The sequence below is a fragment of the Eschrichtius robustus genome, chromosome 8 (genome assembly GCF_028021215.1).
Source record: "Eschrichtius robustus isolate mEscRob2 chromosome 8, mEscRob2.pri, whole genome shotgun sequence".
Lineage (NCBI taxonomy): Eukaryota > Metazoa > Chordata > Mammalia > Artiodactyla > Eschrichtiidae > Eschrichtius > Eschrichtius robustus.
Genome location: NC_090831.1, coordinates 123,801,450 through 123,823,339, shown reverse-complemented (window position 1 = coordinate 123,823,339; position 21,890 = coordinate 123,801,450). Strand labels below are relative to the sequence as shown.

The 21,890-nt window shown below is 54.3% G+C and overlaps 1 protein-coding gene across 1 annotated transcript; it reads right to left on the bottom strand.

Annotated features, from left to right (window-relative positions):
* Nucleotides 1-731: 731 nt before the first annotated feature.
* On the bottom strand, nt 732-20,351 carry ZNF775 (zinc finger protein 775). Its single transcript, XM_068549668.1, has 3 exons — nt 20,283-20,351; nt 10,337-10,417; nt 732-2,933 (listed from the first exon to the last, which is right to left on the bottom strand). The coding sequence occupies exons 2-3, from the start codon at nt 10,368-10,370 to the stop codon at nt 1,414-1,416; spliced, it is 1,554 nt and encodes a 517-aa protein (XP_068405769.1). The 5' UTR covers nt 10,371-10,417; nt 20,283-20,351; the 3' UTR covers nt 732-1,413.
* Nucleotides 20,352-21,890: the final 1,539 nt, after the last annotated feature.

The following is a 21,890-nucleotide window of genomic DNA, read 5'->3' as shown; positions in this document are numbered from 1 at the left end:
AGATGAAAGGGATTAAACAAAACCTGAGAAGAGGGGTGACCGGAAGCCAGGGTGACAGCACAGCTCCTGGAGAAGATAACACTTCTCTGAGTTCAAGGGAGAACCAGGCGGGCCCCTGGAGGCAGGAAGGCAGTTTCTCCTCCTACAGAATCACCCTAGGGTTCCCCTTTTTCCTCCCACTTCCCAGCTATCCAACACTGGTACCCCAATACCCGCCCCCTCTGCAATCCCCTCCCCTCCTGTGGGAAGAACATGGTCCAAGGCTACAGACGGGCTGGAGCCCTGGGCTCTTCTGCTAGCACTAGGGCCCCAGCCGACCCCAGCTTTTGGAAGGGTATGAGGAGTGACTTCTGAGGGGCTAGAGGTCAAGGGGGGTATGTGGGAAGTGATCAAATTGTCTTGGAGAGGGAACAGGGGAAGAGAATACTGCCCTCCACCCCCAGCAAGAACTGGCCATGGGGACTGGCTACACTCATGGCCAAAGCTCCCTGCCCTCGTCCTGGGGCAAATGGATCCCTCCAAGCACACAAGGTCCCAGAGAACAGGAAGGGTGGCTTAGAAAGGAGACCACAGGAGACAATCAATCCTTCATTTCTCTCTTCTGCAACACCGGCGTTGATAAGGATCCCGGGCAGTGCCCACCGAGTCAGAGCAGCACATTCGCTGCTCTCCTGCTGCAGGTCCCTCCCCAAGGTACCAAACCCCAGCTGAGACCACCCCCGCCCCCCGAGTCCCAGCCCCTGACCATCTCTCACACACACACACACACACACACACCAGTCCTAGGGTCAAGCCGGCCACCACAGCACCCTGGGCAGCGGGGCACTCAGTGTTGAGGACCATCAAACCATTCCCTCCTTCCAAAAACATGTCTTGAGTAGCCATTAAGTGCTGGGCACTGGCCTCGCACGGGCATAGACGTGCCCTTCCCCAGCCCCAGCTCCCATCTGGGTATCACTCAGTCTGCTGAGACTTCCCCCACAGGGACGCCCCTGGGCTATCTGGCAGCTGAGCGCGGCTGGCTGGCGCCACAGCTGACCAGTCCAGACCTGCGCCATCTCACCCAGGGAGCCTCGCCCAGGGCCGTCGACAGCCCCCGCACTCAGTGCCCGAGGGCTGCGGTCCCACCTCCGAGGAAGGACACAGATGGGCCTCAACCATCACAGACACATCCAGGCTCCAGGGTGAGGATGTCTGATCTTACCTCCTCCCTCAGCCCTTCCCGGGACTTTTTCCGGTCCCCGTTTTGGGATGCTTGTGGAATTCTGGTCTCAGGTCTGAGAGCCTTGAAGAAAGCACCTTGTGATAGGGTCTCACCCCCTGGGGTTCTAAAAGCCACCATTCCTGGTCATTCCCCACACGCACCACGCAAACATCCCACCCCGCCCATGGGTCTGCTTGGGTCCAAGCCCCCTAGAGCGCCGCGCCCTTGGCGCTGGGGGTGGGCGCCAGGGCGCCCCGGTGAACGCGCTGGTGCTTGAGCAGGTGCTGCTTCTGGCTGAAGCCGCGGCCGCAGGAGGCACACAGGTAGGGCCGCTCGCCCGTGTGGTTGCGCCGGTGGCGCGTCAGGTTCGGCTTCTGGCTGAAGCGGCGCCCGCACTCGGGGCACGGGTAGGGCCGCTCGCCCGTGTGGATGCGCTGGTGGATGGTGAGCGCTGACCACCACGAGAAGCTCTTGCCGCACTCGTTGCAGATGAACTGGCGCGGCTCGCCCGGCCCGCCCGCCCGCGCCCGGCCCCACGGCACGTCCCCGGGCCCCCGGGCCGGCGAGGGGCCGTGCGGCGGCGGCGGCAACAGGCCGGGGGCGCCCTGGGCGGGCGGCTCGGCGGCGGCGGCGTGGGCTTGCTGGTGGGCCCGCAGCGCGGCGCGGCTGGGGCGCGGCGCGGCCGGGGCGCCGGGCAGGTGTGTGCGCTGGTGCTTGAGCAGGTGCTGCTTCTGGCGGAAGCTGCGGCCGCAGTGCGCGCAGGGGTGCGGCCGCTCGCCCGTGTGGTTGCGCAGGTGGCGCGTCAGGTTGGGCTTCTGGCTGAAGCGGCGCCCGCACTCGGGGCACGGGTAGGGCCGCTCGCCCGTGTGGATGCGCTGGTGGATGTTCAGCGACGACCACCACGAGAAGCTCTTGCCGCACTCGTTGCAGATGAACTGGCGCGGCTCGGCGGGGGCGGCGGTCCGGGCCCCGGGCTGGCGCCACCAGCTCTGGCAGAGCCCCAGCCAGGCCCACTCGGGGCGCCCCCGCCGGGGCCCCGGCCGCGGGCGACAGCCCCGATGGGCCGTGGCGTCCCGGAGCAGCGCCTGCAGCCCGGCGCGGGCGCCCTGGCGGTCCCGGGCGTGCGCGCGCTGGTGGATGCGGAGGCCCACCTGGTGGCGGAAGCAGCGCTCGCACTCGGGGCACGGGTGGCTGGCGGGCCGGGAGTGGGTCTTCTGGTGCTTGAGCAGGTGCTGCTTCTGGCTAAAGCGCCGAGCGCACTCGGGGCAGCAGAAGGGCCGCTCGCCCGTGTGGTGCCGCTGGTGGCGCGCCAGGTTGGGCTTCTGGCTGAAGCTCTTGCCGCACTTGACGCACGGGTACGGCTTCTCGCCGGTGTGGGTGCGCTGGTGGATCTTCAAGGACGACCACCAGCTGAACCTCTTCCCGCAGTCCGGGCACACGAAGTGACCCTCGCCGGCAGAAAGAGCGGGGCTCAGGGGGCTGGCGGTCACCCCCGGAGCCCGGCCTGCCGGCCCGCCGTCCTGCTCAAGGGGAGGGCCCCACCTTGGACCCCCAGTCTCCTCCTGTCCCCCCCAGGCTCGAGGCTTCCCCACGGTCTGGCATGGCGGGAGGCTCCGACGCTGCTGGAAAATGTTCTCCTTATCCTTCTGGCAAAGCGCGGCCTGTGGCCCCAGCGTCTGCAGCAGCCATTCTGGCTTCTCTTGCTTGATCTTCATGACCAGCACATCTCCTGCCGGAGGCGAAGGGAGAGAGACGGGGAGAGTCATTTGGTGTTCCGTGGGGTGGAGGGAAAGGGCGGGAGGGAGGGAAGAAGCGTCAGGAGGGCAGAGCTTGGCAGAAAATAGGGCGGGAGAAAAGGATGCAGAAGGAAGAAGAGAGGAGGGAGGGTGGAAAGGAAAATAAAGGAGGGATTGGGGTGTGCAGGAAGGCAAAGAAAAAAGACAAGAAAGAAACGATAGGTGAGCGTTGCTGTGCCAACGACCCCGCCGCCCGCCTCCTCCACCCTGAGGCCCAGGGGATGCAGAGAAGGTAAAGAAGCCAATCCAGGGAAGTCTTCCGGCCCAGGAAGCAAGCAGAAAGTGGCCAAGTTTCAAAACTTCTCCTTCTCTTCCTAAGGGGATGGACGTGCAGGACACTTGCTGGACGAGTGCACGTCCAGTCCCCCCCGCCAGGGGTTGGGCAGCCAAGCCCCGCATCCCTGCCAGGCCTCCCCGGGGCAGCAGCCATGGTGCGTGAGCACCTTACCTTCTTGGCAGCCTCACCTTTCTTCAACAAAACCATGAACAAGAAAGGCCAGAAAGGTCTCAGCGCCCAGAATAGCTGTTGCCTCGTCCTTGTACTAAACGAATCCCACACACCAGCAGCACGCTCTGCTGCTAACCCACCCCTTACACTGTGCTCAGGTCAGGAGGGCGCTTTGCTTCTGGGCTCATGGACATAAGCCGTGATGGAAAAGGTTTGCTATAGACACTGCATACAGACTGATTCCATTTATACGTAGGTCAAAACTGCCAACTAATGGATGAGTTAGAAGGGTAATGGCCCCCTGATAGAGGGCACTGTGGTTGGAAGGGGGCCTGGGGCACTTCTGGGGCTCTGGCAACATTTTCCTTCTGGATCTGGGTGCTGGTTACATGGGTGTGTTCACTTGGAGAATTTATACAGCCCGCGACCTGTGCACTTTTCTGTGTTATACTTCAAGAAAAAGTTTATGTTCAATAAAAAATAAATGAAACAGTTGTGAACAAAGAAGAGAAACTCTAAACAACAGTTGCCAATCCACCTGCCAATGCAGGGGACACGGGTTCAATCCCTGGTCCGGGACGAGTCCACACGCCGCGGAGCAGCTAAGCCCACACACCACAACTGCTGAGCCTGTGCTCTAGAGCCTGCGAGCCACAACTACTGAAGCTGGAGCGCCTAGAGCCTGTGCTCCTCAACAAGAGAAGCCACCACAATGAGAAGCCTGCGCACCGCAACAAAGAGTAGCCCCCGCTCACTGCAACTAGAGAAAGCCCCCGCGCAGCAACAAGACCCAACACAGCCGAAAAAAAAAAAAAACCGCTGCCAATATTAAAAAGACAACAAAGTAAACCCCAAGGAAGTAAGAGGAAGGAATTAATAAAGACAAAAGCAGAGATGATAGGATAAAGGGAACACAAAGATATAAAAAGGATTCTGATAAATCCCAAAATACCATTTATAGACATTATATCAATTTGAAAAATCTATGTAAAATGGATGATTTTGCAAGAAAAATAAATTAACAAAACGGACTCAAGAAAAGGTAGAAACCATGTCTATAGAAACAATTAGAAGAGACTGAAAAGAAAGCTAAAGTTCAACCTCAAAAATGGGTAACAGGCCCCTGAACCGTACAAAGAGGTTCTACTAAAACTTCACGGGAAGGACTATTCCCAGCTTACATAAACTGTGACCATGACTAGGGCAGGGGGAGGGGGGAAGCTTACATGTTAACATGACCCAGAATAAGACAAGGGTGGGGTAGGCAGGAAATTATAGGTTTATCGTTCTTTGAAAGTAGATGCAAAAAACAAACAAGCAAAAACACTGGCAAAGCAAGTTTGGCAGTGTTAAGAGAACAACCTATCCTGGCTTTGCTGGATCTTTTCCAGGAAAGCGAAGATGACTCAACACAGTTGATGACATTAACCTTTTAAACATTAGAAGCCTTATACTATCTCAATAGATGTGAAAAAGTCCCATGATAAAACGCAACATCATTTCTGGAGGGAGAGAAGGAAAAGGGAAAGGAGGGAGGGGGAAAGACAAAAGGAAGGAAGGAAGCTCTTAGCAAACTAGGAACATAAGGCAATTTTCTTAGGTTGACAAAGGAGCTGTATTAGAAACTGCAGCAAATGTTATAACCGAAGGCAAAAGATTAGAAGCCTATTCAAGTTAGGAACAAGGTGAAAAAAGAAAGATATATATAAATATTGGAAAGGAGAGAACTGTCATTTGCTGATAATTATTAACCTAGAATGTGCATGAGAATCCACTGATGAAGTTTTAGAAATAAAAGTTTCCACAAAACTGCCAGATAAAAAACATTAAAATTCATAACTTTTTAAAATGGCAATAAAGTAACTGTAAGTATACCTAATATACAAGCAAAACATAAAGAAAACAATTAAACTTTACTGAAGGGATAAAATGTAAATAAAAGAACATGTACCTCATATTCCTAGATAAGAAGCTCTCCATTCCGAAATGTTTCAGTTCAGTGTAATCCTAATTAAGTAAATTATAACATTTACTATATGTGTAAATCACCCAGAAATTCTAAAAATGAGCAAGGAAGAATTTGGCTTATGCAACATTAAAAGCTAAAATACTATCACCACACACCCATTAGAATGGCTAAAATCCAAAACACCGACAACACCAAACGCTGACGGGGCTGTGCAGCAACAGGAACTCTCATTCATTGCTGGTGGGAATGCAAAATGTTAAGGCCACTTTGGAAGACAGTTTGTCTGTTTCTTACAAAACTAAAGATACTCTTACCATACGATCCAACAAATCACTCTCCTACGTATTCACCCAAAGGAGCTGAAAACTTATGTCCACACAAAAACCTGCGCACAGATGTTTATAGCAGCTTTATTGATAACAGTCAAAACGTGGAAGCATCCAAGAGATGTCCTTCATTGGGTGCATGGATAAACAGTGGTACACCATACAATGGAGTATTATTCAGTGATAAAAAGAAATGAGATCTCAAGTCATGAAACGACATGGAGGAAACTTAAATGCATATGACTAAGTGAAAGAAGCCAATCTGAAAAGGCTACACACTGTATGATTCCAACTATATGACATTCTGGAAAAGGCAAAACTGTGGAGACAGTAAAAAGATCAGTGGTTGCCAGGGGTTGAAGGGTCAGGGGGAAAGGGACGAATGGGCAGAGCACAGAGGATTTTTAGGGCAGTGAAACTCCTCTGCCTGATACTGTAACGGTAGGTACAGGACATTAAGCATCTGTCCACAGAATGTACAACACAAAGAGTGGACCCTAATTCAAACTATGGACTTTATTTATACAAATGTGTTAATAAAGGTTCATCTATTGTAAAAATTGCACCGTTCTAATGCAAAATGTTAATAACAGGAGAAACTGTAGAGAAGGGTATAGGGCAGTCTTTGTCCTTTCTGCACATTTTCTCTGTAAACCTAATACTGCTCTAAAAAATAAAGTCCATTTAATAAAAGTCTTGACTGATGCAGTTGTATTGACGTGGATGTCCCATAGTGAGCCAGGTGAGGTGAGGCTGTGAGTGTCCCTCCCACCAAAAAAAAAAAGAAAAGCTAAAAACAATTATTAAAAGTGTAGAATACACATAACTGACAGATACATCAAAAGAACAGAAAAGTTTGATATGCGATACAAGGTAGCATTCCAAGTCAACAGTGAAAGGCTGGCCTATTCATCAATTTAGGACCAACTAACTCTCCATTTGGGAAAAATATTCAAGTTAGATTTGTAGTTCATACTGTTTATGAAAATCAGTTCCAGATGGATTTAAGTGCTGGTTTACAAGAAGCAAATACAGTATTAGAAGAATTAGGAGAATTTGTTTAGAATCTAGAGGTAATTGATAATCTTCTTAAACAGGTTGCAAAACATAAAAACTAAATTTAAAACCCCTGTACGACAAAGGATACTGCATATGAGCGAACTAGAAATGATTGTGCGGGGCAGCCTTTTCCAACAGAGCTTTCCACAGAGTGAAAACATTTTACATCCGAGCTCTCTGATACATGCGGCCTCTAGCCACAGGTGGTTACAGAGCACTTGGAATGTGCCTAGTACCACCGAGGAACTGAACTTACTTTTTTAAATTTAAATTAATTTAAATCTAAATTTAAATTTAAATAACCATATGTGGCTATTGGCCACCTACTGGACAGCACACGTCTAGGAGAACATATGTGCAGATATATGACAGACCAAGGATTAATATCCAGAGTATATAAAGGACTCCTATAGACAGGAAGAAAAGAGGTGCACCCTCGCTAGTAATCAGCAAAGTGAAAATAACAGTGTAGCATCTTTTCACCCATCACAGCAGCAAATATTGAAGAGGTTGATAATATCCCGACTTCACAATACACATGGAAATTACATAGGAGGGTAAGTACAACATGGATATGCTGGGGGCCTAAACGAATTCAGACTCTCTGAGGACGACCTGACAGTGCTTATTAAAATTATAAATGTGTACAATCTTCCGCCTCTTCCACCTAGCAATTTCACTCCAGGTGTTTATCCTAAGAAATACATATGAGTCCAAAGAGGAACATCTAAGTATATTCACTGAAGTGCTATCTGTAATTAGGAAAAAGGGGGAAAACAACCTAATTACCCATCAATAATAGTCTAATAAAATTTTCACTCCCTTCATAATGTGGAATACTATGCAGCAATTGAAAAGAGCTATATAGGCGAACGTGAAAAGATTTCGAAAACATTTTAAGAGAGGAAAAAAAAATTGAAAATCAGTATCAGTCATCTGATCCAACTTATGGAAAATAAAACCATCCCTCTCTGTGTACATACACATGCCCGATCCAGGACGGTTCACACCAAACCCAAGATGGTGGCCACCCTGCAGGTGATATGGACCATAGCAGGATTAGATGGAGAAGTCAAAGGGGACTCACACTTTCTATGTGTTACTTGAATATTCTCATAAAAATTCAAACATTATAATTTTTAAGTCTTTAAAATATCTTAGGAAATAAAGAGAAAACCTCCCCTCTAATCCGGTGGCCTTTAGTTTTGAGGCCAAAGAGCTCTGCTCCACTCCACAGCCTGACTGGCCACATGGGGGCAAAGAAACCGATGTGGTGCCCATGGGGGCGGAGGTGGGAGGGTGGGAGTGTCACAGAAAGCACCTGCAAGGGGCCAGCTTTCCACCTGGCGAAACGACGCCGTGAGGCCTCCCCAGATGCTCGGTTGTGAGAGGTCATTTTATCAGGAGTAATAATTTGAAAATGAAAGTGGTGATTTAAATTGTGTACTGGCAGGAATCGAAAACCCACGTGTAATGAGTTTCATTGATTCTAAGAATGCTTCCTTAGATGCACTGAATTGTTGGCCAGCGGAAGTATTTAACAGGGCTAGCTGTCCAAATTGGTGGTCATGTAGTGAATCCAAAATATACTCCAGTCAGCGGGGCACCACTGTCCCCAAGTGACAGGGCACCCATTAATGCCCCAGAGCGCCACAAAAGCCACCGCCTTTCCCTGATTAAACCTGGCCTTGATATCCAGCACGGTGGCTGGGTTGTATGAGGAGGCCCTGAAGCCCAGGGGTGGCGCGTGTAGACCTGTGACGTGTGTTGCTGGGACTTCAGTCGTCACGGGCACCTTCCCGTAGGGATCAGACACCGATACAGAGGAAAACAGGCTTCTGCCTGCCTGTTCCAAAGGTACTGGTCCTCAGTCAGCATAAAAAGCATCAGTTTTTATCTAAATGGTTCAGATAAAATAAAAAGCTGCTGAATGGAGAGCTATTGCTTAATGGGTAGTTTCTGACATTATGGGAAAATTCGAGAAATGGATAGTGGTGATGGCTGTACCACAACGTGAATGTGCTTCATGCCACTGAATTGTACCCTTAAAAATGGTTAAAATGGTAAATTTCATGTTATGTATATTTCACCACAATTTTAAAAAACACATAAAATAAATATAAAGTAAAAGGTACCTGAAAGAGGTAAGCTCCCAATTATCTGAAAGCTCTGGCCTTCCAGAAGAGTCATTCCTGCAGCCTGGCCAGCAGGCGTGGCAGCCTGTGGAGGCTGAGCTCACGGGGGCCCCCAGGCCCCAGTGGCTCCAGGGTCCAGGTCAGTGTTTTTCTACCTCTTCCCGAAGCTGAAGCTGCCGTACGGGGCAGAGAAGGCCCTGGTGGAGCCCATCTCTCACGTCTGAATTAGGATCTCCCTTATGAGTTTACGTGGGCAAAAGGGTCCTTCAGCTGATATGTTTGGAACTGTCTGCCCTAGGTTTTCCTGTAATTACTGTAATGTCAGCCCCCCCCCCCCACACACACACACACAGACACCTCGAGTGCTCTCAGTGTTCAAAGCGACAGCCCAGGGCAGGGGTTGGGGGGGACTGGGAAGTGGGGTGGCTGAACTCACTGCCGTCTGTGTCAGGACCCAGCCCCAGAACAGTGTGGCGTCCATATATCATACTGCCTCCTTTGAGCTGGTGTTTTGTTTCTTTTTTATCCAATTGCCTGATTTTTGTCTCATCTTAGTTCCACTGCAGTGATTGTCCTGGGAGGGCGGGGGCTCTGGGGTCTACGGGGCAACTCCCCTGGAAGGGGTGGGACGTAAAGAAACCTGGTGACTGTGCTGAGCGAGGGGCAGAGTTCCCGGGCCTGGGCCAGTCCCCTCTCCCGGGGCCAGAGCCACCGTGCAGCCCAGCTACACCCAGAACAGCGCCTGCCACAGAGGCTGAGAGCGGGTCTCAGACCAGGGGCTGCTCCATCCCAGAAGCGGGAAGCGGGCGGCTGGGGAGGGGTCTCCACAGGGCACTTCCCACTGTCAGCGGTGCCTGCCCCCTGCCCGGGAGACACCAGCACTAACTGCTGTGTTTCCTCACCACCGGCTCCAAGTGCATCAGCTGACACAGACCGTGAACTGTGTGACCCCGGGAAGCTTAATGGACCGAACTGGAGACACTCTCCTGACCAACCAACAGCGGGGCTTGTTGCGGCCACGTGTCCTCCCCAGAGCGCTGGCTTTCGGTGTGTGATCAGCGCCAACACCAAGCACTCCCTGATCTAGCGCTTGACAGACACCTGATCTTCCCCCAGCAGATTTCTGCATGGGTGTGTGTGTGTGTGTGTGTGTGTGTGTGTGTGTGTGTGCGCGTGCGTGTGTGTGTGTGTGTGTGTGTGTGTGTGTCCCTGCCTGGCAGTCAGTTCTTAGCCCTGCCCCCATCTGTGTTTGCTCCATCCTTGGACGTGACCTCAGTGTCCTGGTCCCACCGTGTGGTTCTACAGGCCACCAGCAACTCCTGCTCAGCTACAGAGGGACGGGGACGACGGGGCTGGGGAGGGGGCCGTGGTGGGCTCCCACCTGCCCCTCTTCTCTTACCTGTGCTGCTGTCGCCAGCCAGGCCACTCTCCATCCCCGGAGGCCCCTCGGCATCAGCACGGCGGCTCCCGGCGCGGCCGTCTGCGGGTGAGATGGGAGCAAAGGAAAGAGAGTTGGCCTGTGGGACAAGGACGAATGCCCCTCACAGGAGGCAGTCCCTCTTTTTCAAAAGCTTTTCTATGACCTCTGTCGAAATGAGCAGGATTTTTTTTAAAAGCACATATACCTGCTAGGCAGGTAAAATGTGTATAATTCCCATTTTATGAAGAATAAACTGAGGCCAGAGAGGGCCGCTGACATGCCCCAAGTCACAGAGGTGGCCGAACGGCAGAGCTGGGCAAGGTCCCTGGGCTTCTAACCCCCAGACCAGAGCCTCATGCCCACACTCTCATCACCTGCGGGGTGGGGTGTGAAGGATGCCACAAGAGAGAACCAGGAAACTCAAATAAGTTGAGAGACACCCCCTACCCTGCAACGTGGTCATGAGGACACCCTGGAGGGAAGAACCGTCCCTCCAAAATCGCCAGCCCCCCGTCTCTCAAAGCCCCCGTCCATGTTCCAGTGCAAACCCTTCTGGGGCCTCACAGCCATCCCCCACCCCTGGGCAAGAACACACGTGGCCAACCTGGGTCCTAGGGACCTGATCCCTCATCCACCAATCTGGGGCTCATCTTTTTTTACTCTTCAGTCTTTTGAACATCTCCCGACTGGCTCATTTGGTGCCTGGAACGTGATCGGGACGGGCCCTGCTGCTCTGAGCCCTTGGCGCGGCCCCTGCCCCTTCCAGGCCCCAGCCTAAATGTCACCTCCTCCGAGTGGCCTTCCCTGGCAACCCCGTGTAAAGTCACAACCCTAACCCCAGCTCCCATTCCTCCCTGACACTTTTCACCACCGGACAGGATATTTACTTTTCTGCTTATTCCCCGACAGGAATGGAGGACAGGACTTCCCGGGCTCACTGCCGAGTGCCAGGGTCCGGGACAGAGCCCGCACGTGGAAGGCACCAAACAGCCATGTGTGGCACCAACATGCTGCTGGTTATGTGCGCTCAGAGATGTGGCAGCTGCACGTGGTGCTGCGGGCGGCCCCCCCTGAGGACAGGGATCTCGTTTCCTATGCCTGTACCCCGACCCCCTGCACTCCCAACAGGCCCCAGCCTCTGCCCCACGAGACGGGAGGCTGGGCTCACGCTGCAGGACCAGGAACCTCTGCTCGGCCACCGCTCGGGCTCGGGGAACCCAGCCTCCCCTTGCTGCACACCTCGGGCCCCGGAGAGCCTCCCAGAAACCCCATTCTAAGGGTCTCCCCGCTTCCTTCTCCCAGGTCCCTTTCCAGCGGCTACTCCGGGGACAGGGACCCAGGCTGGAGATGTGGACCCTGCCCGGAGAGGTGGGGGGCAGGGGTGTCAGGGAGATACGAATCTGAGAAATAGAAAACTCACCCTCCCTGGGGCAGAAAGGGAAAGAGAACCCTCCCCTTTCTTTCAGAGTATTTTCTTTAGAGAACTTCTGATTGGAAGTTCTCTCTCTGCCCCTTTGAGGTGTATATAAATCTTTTTAAAGCTCACTAAGCCTCGTGCCGGCTTTACAACCCAGGACCGTCTTTCTCCAGGACCTGGGAGCCATCTCTCCGAAATGCAAACATCAAGGAAACAGCGGCCAGTGTCCCCTGCCCGTGGGAGGTGGGAGCCTGACTCTCCAGCAGCACCGGGCTCCGGGCTGCAAACCTCCTTCTGTCACCAAGATACAAGCAGTGGATGTTTCCTTTGCACAAAGGCAATTAGCTATCACGCGTGGCCACCCAATTCCAGGCGAATTTAGGGTGAACTCTGTGTGACAAATGGTGCCGTCAAGTCCTCTTACCCGAGGACTGGCTATGCTTTCCCTGGAGAACACGTGTGCAGTGGGGTTGCCCGTGCTGGACTGTGTAACAGGTGAGATTTCTGTCTATAGTCTCTTAGCAGATTGCCTGTGATGTGCACCACATTCCAGTCCAATGCTTATTCAGTTAAAAACGTGTTTTCTTTCTCTCCTACTTTTGCGGGGAGTTTTTCTGAGTTGGCAGGAGATTTGGTTTTTAATTCTATTTCCCCAAAAGGGGTCTGTTACGCACTCCTGCTGTGGGTTACTACAGACACTGAAACCTGCCTGTGGTGCAGAGAAAAGGGGGCCACAAATGAGGGCAGGAGAAGGCCCCCCTCGGGGCCCCTGATGGATGCCAGTGCTCCTGCCTTAGCACCACATTTTCCTTCCAGGTCACTCTGCATCCCAGGCCATGGGGTAGCCTCTCACCAACTGGAGAGTTAATGTCTGCCTAAGGAGACTCAGAGGACTGGTGAACAAAGAGGCCACTTTGATATGGGGAATCTCAGACAGGGGGGTGGAGGCTCGGGCCACAATTCAGGGGGAAGGACAGCAGGTGGGACTTGGGCTCATTCACAAAACCCCTACGCAACACAAATGAGGCCCCTTAAGCCAAATCAAATCAGTCCTACTTGATCCATTCTGTCTTAAGAGGTACTGCAAACTCAAAATCGCCTCAGGTGGCAGGAGGGCTTCAATTCTTGGTGACCAATTCACAGGGGGTCACTGAGCTGCATCAGAGCTCATGGTCCGAGAAAGAACAGAAGTTGAAATGGGAGGAAGGGACCCTCATGGGCCCGAGGGGAAGAAGGAAGAAAGGAGAGGGCAGGGGACAGGAGGAGAGGCACAGAGGACAGGAACAGGGGGCAGGGGCTATGTCTTGGGGGCCCATCTCCACCTGTGTGCTCAGGTGGGCTGTGTCTGGAAAACAGGCCAACAGGTGTCCTCAGACAAACCCCTGAGACAAGCCGAACGGCAGAAGGTCCCTGCATGTGGCAGTGTCTTTCCAGGCCGGCCAGGCCCCCGCACACCCCACCCCGATGCACCGCACTGCACACCTCTTCTCGCCCCACCAGACATATCACTCAGCTGACTGGAGAGAGAGATGCCCAGGGACACGGCGAGCAGGCCGCCCAGCAGGAGACCCCGGCCAGAAAACAGGATGCAACGGGGGCCGATCCCCATCCACCAACGCCCACACCGAGTCCCTAAGGCCCACCTGGTCTATCACCCAGCTCCCCGACCCCAAGCTCTGATGACCTTTCCCCTCCCTGCCCAGCAGGTCCCGTGGAGGGCGGGACAAATGCAGGGGGTGGGTCTCAGGACAGGGCCCCAGTCACCTCCTCCTTCCCAGCCCCTGGCTCTGAGTCAGGCCGCAGTTGGGAGGAGAGCCCCTTGACGGGGAGGCTTTGCGGGACAGCTGCCATGACAACTGCCACGTCACACAAAGCGGGACTGTGGCCTGGGGCAGGTGCTGAGGTCTGGGGGCAGGGAAGGTAACAAAGGGGCTTTGATCTTAGCAGAAATCTGGGGGGAAGGCAGACAGCAGCTGGGGGTGGACAAAGGCCACGGGCCAGGAGAGGCGGTGCAGGGACACGTCTGGGTCACTCCACATCCTCCAGATCTCAGGGCCCTGGACCTTTTCCACCAGCCAAGTACATCTCTCTTCACAGACTCAGGCCCCACGTGGGGAAGAAGGAGATGGCACCTCATGTGTCCTCTGTCACCAGTGGAGTGGGGACCGGCCACGTGGCCTCCACCAGTAGCTCAGGCTTTGAGGGATGCATCTCCCAAACTCCAGCCAAAGGCCCAGCTCACAGGCCCTGCTCAGCTAGGAGCCCCACCCAGGGCGACACCATCTGCCACCGTTCACCTGTGCGCACAGGAGGCAGTCTTCCCAAGGTACCCTCCCCATCAAGCTGACCGCCCTCACACCAGTAGATCAAGTCCCCCGGGGAGCAGCCCAGGCCAGCGTTTGGAAGGGCATGGCGAGGGCCCGCAGGCTCCAGCTAGCCCTCCCCCTGAGGGCGTGCTCTCGGAGTCCTCCGGGGGGGATGCAGACTCCGTCTGTCCTTCCCTCATTCACTGAGCGGGCGGGGGCTTCCCTGGTCACCTCAGTATTGACCTGGCTCTGGAAAGAAAAAGGGGGTGACCAGCCAAGACTCGGTAGGGACAGGGAGACCGACTGTGAACCAGGCACTCAGCAAGCACCGCCCACTTCATCCTAAGGAGCCACGGCTCAGAGACGTTAAGCGGTTTGCTCAAGGTCACACAGCTAGTAAGTGCTGGAGCCAGGACCGAACGAACTGGGGTGGGCCTGCCCCAGCCAGAGCTCCTGCTCCTGGACCATGCTGCCTCTAACAGAAGGTGCAGAGTGTACCAAACCTTAAGCCACCAGGGCCTCCTTTTCAGGAGTCTGGCCTCTAGGCCCACACGTTGGTTATTTAAGTGTGTATAAATTAAGTTTAAAATTCAGTTTCTCATTCACACTGGCCACGCTTCAAGTGTTCAACAGTCACACGTGGCTAGAGCTACCATAACATCCAGCAGAAAAGATTTCCAGGTTCACGAAGTTCTGCTGGGCGACATGGCTCTAGATATAAAGCTCCAGGATGGCGGTGGCCCTGCCTGCCCGGGCCTGAGACGCAGAAGGAGCTTAGCTTATACTGGATGAATGAATAAATGAATGAACGAATGAAAGAAATGGGAGGACAGAAGACGGGGCCCCTGTGGCCCCAGTGCTGCATCACCAACAACAAATACCTCAGGACAGGTTAATGATGTCCCTGGCCTGGGAAATGGATTTCAGTTAATACCAGTGGATGTTTCATTTAAAATATACCATCATAGGTGGTTGCCAAGGGGGAAGGGGTTGGGGGAGGGATGGAGTGGGAGGTCAGGGTTAGCAGATGTAAGCTTTTATGTATAAATGGATAAACAACAAGGTCCTACTGTAGAGCACAGGGAAGTATAGTCAATAACCTGTGATAAGCCATAATGGAAAAGAATATAAAAAAAAAGAATGTATACATGTATAACTGAATCACTTTGTTGTACAGCAGAAATTAACACAACATTGTGAATCAACTATACTTCAATAAAGAATATTGATAGGGCTTCCCTGGTGGCGCAGTGGTTGAGAATCTGCCTGCCAATGCAGGGGACACGGGTTCGAGCCGTGGTCTGGGAAGATCCCACATGCCGTGGAGCACCTAGGACCGTGAGCCACAACTGCTGAGCCTGCGCGTCTGGGGCCTGTGCTCCGCAACAGGAGAGGCCGCGATAGTGAGAGGCCCGCGCACCGCGATGAAGAGTGGCCCCCGCTTGCCACAACTAGAGAAAGCCCTCGCACAGAAACGAAGACCCAACACAGCCAAAAATTAAATAAATAAATAAATAAATAAATAAATAAATAAATAAATAAATATATCGATAAAATACAGTCATAGGCATACAAGAAGAAACTGATCTAAACACTAAACACACAAAAACACATCTAGAGACAATCATATCTAACATCCAAGGCGGCTAAGTACACAAATGTTCAAAGATGCAAAAATACAGAGATACTCATACACATGAGAATACCTGCAAAATTGCATATGCAAAGTACAGAGAGACTGAAATATTAAAAAATCCACCGCTACACCTACAGATCCAGAGACACAAGTGTGCCAACGTGAACCGCACGAGCACAAACCACTCCCCTTCCACACTGGAGAAAACAGCCATGTGACCCCCTGCTGACACAAGTATCCTCACAAGCCATGACCATCCCTCCAGGTCCACTGCTCCAAGGAACGGAACTCAGGGGATGATGCAGCCACCGGGAGAGGAGGCGACAGCGGGTGATGGGAACAGTCACTGTTGGGGTACCGGTGGGGTAAGCTGAGGGGAGGGGGGCGGCGTGAGGCAGCAGCGCTGCAGCTGGAGGGGCACGGAAAGCCCTAGAAAGAGGACAAGGCTCTGCCCGGCGGGCCACGCTGCAGAGGTCTGGCCAGGAGGAGGCGGCAGGCCGTTCCCCTCTCCCCCGGGAACCTGAGCCCCGCAGGGCTGGCTCCTCGGCCGAGTCGGCCCCACTCGCATTGGCTGCCCCTCTCCTCAGACCCACGCACGCCTGGACCCGGAATCAGGGGCCCTGAGTTCCAGCCCACCTGCCCTTGGCAAATCACTTCACCTCTAGGCCTAGGTTCCCAATGGCGAAGGTGACTGAAAGCGCCTGCTCCGGGGGGGGCTTGCCGTGAGCATCAGGTTGGGGGAAACACTAGACTTTCTAAACAGTCTTTTCTTTCTCTTTCTCGTGGCCTGAGAACAATCCACACCCGAAGGTTCTGAGCCCTCTCTCCAAACACCCCACGGCCAGCTCACTCCTCCTAAACTGTTACCCTTCAAGCTGCTTCAGAACCTCTGGAGGCCCCCGGCGCCCACACAGGAACCCCAAACTCTGCTCAGCAACGGGAGCTCGCCTCGCAGAGGAACCGGGCGTGGACAGCTGTCACGGTCAGGGCTCCCTGCAGAGCAGCTCCGGGTACCGCCTCTCCCGGGAGATGGAGACTGGCTGGGGAGGAGGGCCTCCTCCGGGCCAGGCTGTGGGGCGGGGGTAAGGAGAGCAGGGCCGGGGCTGGGCCCTGAGCGCCAGGCGGGGGGCTGGACTACAGAGCCGTGGACGCTTCTGCCGGCTCAGCTCAGGCGAGCCCCACGGCCTCACACCCCGACTTTGCTGCGGGGAGGAGCTGGTGTAGCCTCTGTCTCCCAGGACTGATCGCGCAGCCCCCAGGCCCTCTCCCAAAGGCCAATCCTACGCGAGCCACTCCTGCGCGAGGCCTGGTCCCTGGGCTTGTGCTCTGGCTGATCTCTGGATAATCAGCGCTCTCTCCAGGCATCGGTCCCCCATCCCTGCACCCACCAGACTTCACACCTTCCTCTCCTCCAGCGTTTCTGACCAAGGAGGACACGCAAACCATCCCCAACAAGTGGCTTTAAAATGGTATTGGAAAGGCAGGGCAACTGCTCTTCCCACCTTCTATGGCCCGGTGCCCGAGGACAGACAGGCAGGCCGAGGTCCTAGCCCAGACCAGGTGAGCGTCACCTCCACCCACCACCTAGAAGCCTGCCTCCACCCCACATCCCAGCATAAGGCATGCCCGGCATCCTTCTACAACTCCCAGAACAATCCCTGAGCCCCTCCAGGGCCCCCACCCCATCCTTCTCTCCCATCCACCTCCCTGCTCCTCCCTCGTTCCTCTCCGACTTCCCGGCTCTACTCACTACCGGATCAGGTGTCCCCATGCACCCTCACTGTTACCTCTTCCAAGCCCTCCCCCCGTCCTCCCCCTTCTCCCCATCCCCGCCTTCCTACTCCAGCATCTTCAGACCTCAGCCTCCCAAACACTGTGGTCCTCAGTCCCAGGAGAGGGGACAGCGGTGGGGAGCAAGAGGGCAGGGCAGGCCATCGTCCCACAGAAAGACCACACGTAGCAGCAGGAGCCCAGGACAGGGAGGCCAGAGACCTTGGGACCGGCTTTGCTTCTGGTTAGTCACGTGACCCCGGGCCAGCCACTTTCCTTCCCTGGGCCTCAGCTTCCCCATCTGCAAATGGAAATAATGCTTGGTCCTCTGTATAGAACTGTTACATCAAGCAGTAGGAGGGAAACATTGCGAAAGGACTCCGGAAAATGTTCACAAGGTGCAAGATGAATTCTTTCTAGGTCACTGCATTGCCATCACCCCCTCCCACTACCCAGTTGTCAGAACTGATAGGAAGAGCCCAGTTCAGTGACTTCAGTTTGCTTCCGCCAGCATTCCCTGGGAACAAGGTCCAGGGCCGGCCAGGGCAGCCAGGGCAGCTGCCTTATCCCATCATGCCCGCCCACCTCCCAGAGGTCCCGGATTCAACCCCATGCCAGTCCCCAAGGCACCTCCTTCCAGGACCCCTGCCCCACCTGCCCTGCCCAACATGCACACCTTTGCTGGGACTGTCACTCCCCCACCTCCCCGCCCCCAGGCCTGTCCCCCACCCATGGCATCCCCATCCCCAGTCTTTGCTCACCTGTCTCCCATTAGAGGATAGAACGTCACCCATATTCCTCTGCCCCAAATGTAAGACTCAGGAGCCTGACAGGGCCTGGGGACCCCCATTACCTGATCGAAGGCAAGGGATGAAACCAACTGCTAACAACACTTTGGACAGTTGTCACATTTTGACTTATAAACACTTTTTCACCCTTGCTGCATTCAAAGGAGCTTGGCAAGGATAAGGAGTGTTTCCCCCTTTTTGGATGAGGAAAGCAAGGCCCAGAGGGGATATTCCCTGCCTCAGAGAAAGTTAGAACTCAGGTCTCCTGCCCACCTGGCCCACTCTCCCCTGCAGGCCACCCCCATGCTAGGAAACCTCAGATTCCTCAGCTTAACCCTCACCAGGGGAGCAGGTGCCTAGACCAGCTCTGCGCTTGGCCCTGGGCATCCTTTGCCCCTCCAGGTGGGACTCACCAGGCCTCTCAAAACTGCCACCACCTTTCACTACCGCAGAGCGCAGCCCTCACTATCCACAGGTCACTAAATCATACCAGCGCTGTTTTAATACCTCCAGCATCTGCCACCGCTGCTGCCTTAGTTCAGGCCTCAGCCCTGCTCACCTGGAGACTGCGCTGCTCTCATAGCTCATCTTGCCCCTCCAATCCATCCACCACCCAGACTCAAAGCAATTGTCCTAAAATTACAATTCAGACATGTTACTACTTTGCTTAAAACACTTCAGTGGGTCCCCAGCACTTTCAGGTACTGCTAAAAATTTCTTGGCAAGACCATTTAAAATCTGGCCTCTGCTCACCTCTCACTGTACCACCAACCTACCCCACTGTCCCCAGGTGCAACTCCCTGACCTTGCCGTGTCTAGGGACACCTGTTATCAGTCTTGGAATACCCTCGCCCAACTCTTCTCTGCCCAGCCCAGATCCAGGATCACTTTCACCAGGAAGCCTTTGTGGATACACCAGGCTCAGTTAGGGGCCCTTCTCTGTTTAACCTGTGCACCCCGCCAACCCAGTACCATCTACATAGTATAATGATACTTTGTCTCCACAAGAAGACTGTAAACATCTTAACACAGGGAGTGTTTCTCTCTCCCCAACACCCAGCACGAGGTCCAGCATGCTGTAAACCATTAATAAAAATTTTAACAAAGGAACATTTAGATAAAAGAAATTTAAGTCCAAAACAGATTAGAAGCATAGAATCATGGAACCTTAGCGTTGAAAGGAGACTAATACCCTCTAATATTTTCATTTTACAGATGAACACCTGGACCCAAAATGCACACCTAATAGTGGAGCCTGGACATAGCCGGCCTCGCGTCGGGGCTATGACCACACCCCACCCCAGGTCTGGTGGACCAAGACACACACCAGGCTCCATCCTCCCAAAGGGCTGGAGGGGGCGGCATCTCTATACCCTCCACCTTCACGAGGGAAGAAACCCCCAGCGCCTACCCCCAGCCCCACTGAGATCTTGGCTCCTATGCCTGTCTTCCTAGAATGGAGGTTTCGGGGAGACCCCTACACAAACATCTCCAATTTCTGTGGTGCTTCCCTCTCATTGTTCTCGCCCCCAATCCTCAGGCCCACTCATTTAATCATTTATTATGCTCCTACTATGTGTCACTCTGCGGCGAGCACTGGGGCTCCCGCCCTGCAGGAACTCGATCTTTGGGGGAGGCTGACACCGCTCCCGAATATTGGGACAGGCTCTGGCAGAGCGCGCCCGGAGGAGCCGGCGGGCAGTCCCCGCGCTCACCTCCGCGCCTCTCCCGCTCTCACGCCCCACTCCAGCTCTGACCCGGCCTGCAGCCCCTTCCCACACACGACCCGGGCCCCTTTCCCCGTGAGCTGTGTAGGGGTGGGGAAAGTTCGGGGCTGAGAGCGCGGGGGGCTCGGGGGACCCCGAGGCCGCCTCCAGCCCGAGTCTGGGTGGAGACAGCGCGGGAGGAGCGGGGCCGGACGCTGGCCCCGCGGCACGGTCCGTCCCTCCGCACGCCCCTCCCCACCCGGATTCAGAGGGACTCGGAGGGAGGGGACGGGAATAAATACCTTTGACTTTGTGGCTAAGGTTAACGGGAACTGCCACCCCGGGGCGACTTGGGCACTGAGCTCCCCGGCCCCGCCAGTCCCGGGGCAGGCGGGGCGGGCACGCGCCCCTGATTGGCTGGCAGGCCTGGCCATCCCCGGGGCCGCCCAGCCATCTGATTGGCTGCACCTCTCAGATGACCAGCTCAGCCCTATCGGAGAAGCCTGTGGGGCGGCTCCTTTGTTCTCTGGAGCCAATGGCCTGGGTGGGCGGGCTGACCTCGCCTCCCTAGGGGCCAGCCGCGGCCCCGCCAGGCATTAAAGCGTTGGCGTGGGGCGCTAGGCCCGGTCTCCCAGGGGAGGAGGGGAGGGGGAAAGGCCGGATAGCTGGTGATCCGACGGCGCGGCAGCACCCTCTCCTTCTCTCCGCGGAGCTCTCCCTCCCCGTCCAGGCCGCGCAGACGCGCGCTCTGAAACCGATCCAGTCGCTCGGCAACTCTCCGTCCGACGCCTGCGACGCGCCCGCACCGCCCTTGGTGCCGGGATCCGGGGGAACAAGACGCACGAACCCCGCTCCGACGATCACACTCGAGTGTGCATGTGACATGGTTATGGCACTTGGCACTACAGCACACCAGGTGTTAGAGTGAGATGTGCGAGTCTCGTGCGACGGGAGAGAAATCGCCCTCCGCACTCACGCGGTCCTAGGCACGTCGTAGGCGCGTGATAAATGAACCTGGGGTCTCCAGGAGAGACTTAGACATCATTAAATCCAACCCCTCCCTTTTTGTTGAGGAAAGAGCGACCAACGTTCCTAGGTCGAGTGTTACTGCTGATTTAGAGGCAGGGTCCAGATGGCCAAGGAGGGTTTTCTGTTCCCAGAGACCTTCAGGAAAGAGAATTTTCACATCTACTCACCCAGATCGGAAGGAAATGCTCCTTTATGTCAATAAAATTCCTCACACTGCTACCTCAAAGGGGGCCGGCCAGCCAGGGCAACTCCCACTGGCAGATTGTCTCCGGAGCTGCCTAGAAACCGCCTTTGGGACAGGAGGTTGATATCGAGAGAAGCTGGCCTCATTCTGAGACTTGCTACAAACCTTACTGTTAAGCCGATGGATCTTATTCTAATCAGTCAGCAGCTGCCTACTAAGCGTTTGCCATGGGCCCAGCTGCTGTTCATTCAGCCTCATAACAGAAACGGGGGACCCAATTCTATCAGTTTTGCCACAATCTTCTTGTGCAGATTTTACAAAAGGTACTTTCTGTCCCTGGACTTTTGACTCACTCATCTGTAAGAGTTAATAATTTTCCAGTTACAGTCGGCCTTCCGTATCCGCAGGTTCCACATCTGTGATTTCAATCAACAGCAGACTGAAAATATTCAGGGGGAAAAAAAAACTCCAGAAAGTTCCAAAAAAGCAAAATTTGAATTTTCCCAGGCACAGGGAACTATGTACATAGCATTTACACTGTATTATTATAAGTAATCTAGAGGTGATTTAAAGTATACAAGAGGACATGAGTGTGTAGGTTATATGCAAATACAATGCCATTTTATATATAAGGGACTCCAGAATCCAAAGATTTTGTTATCCACGGGGGGACGGGGGGGGGGGGGGGGGGGGGGGA

Coding starts and splice junctions, on each gene's coding strand:
- ZNF775 (XM_068549668.1), bottom strand. CDS start 10,370: ATGGAGAGTGGCCTGGCTGGCGACAGCAGCACAG. Junction 2,934..10,336: donor GGCTGGCGACAGCAGCACAG/GTAAGAGAAGAG, acceptor CGCCTCCGGCAG/GAGATGTGCTGGTCATGAAG.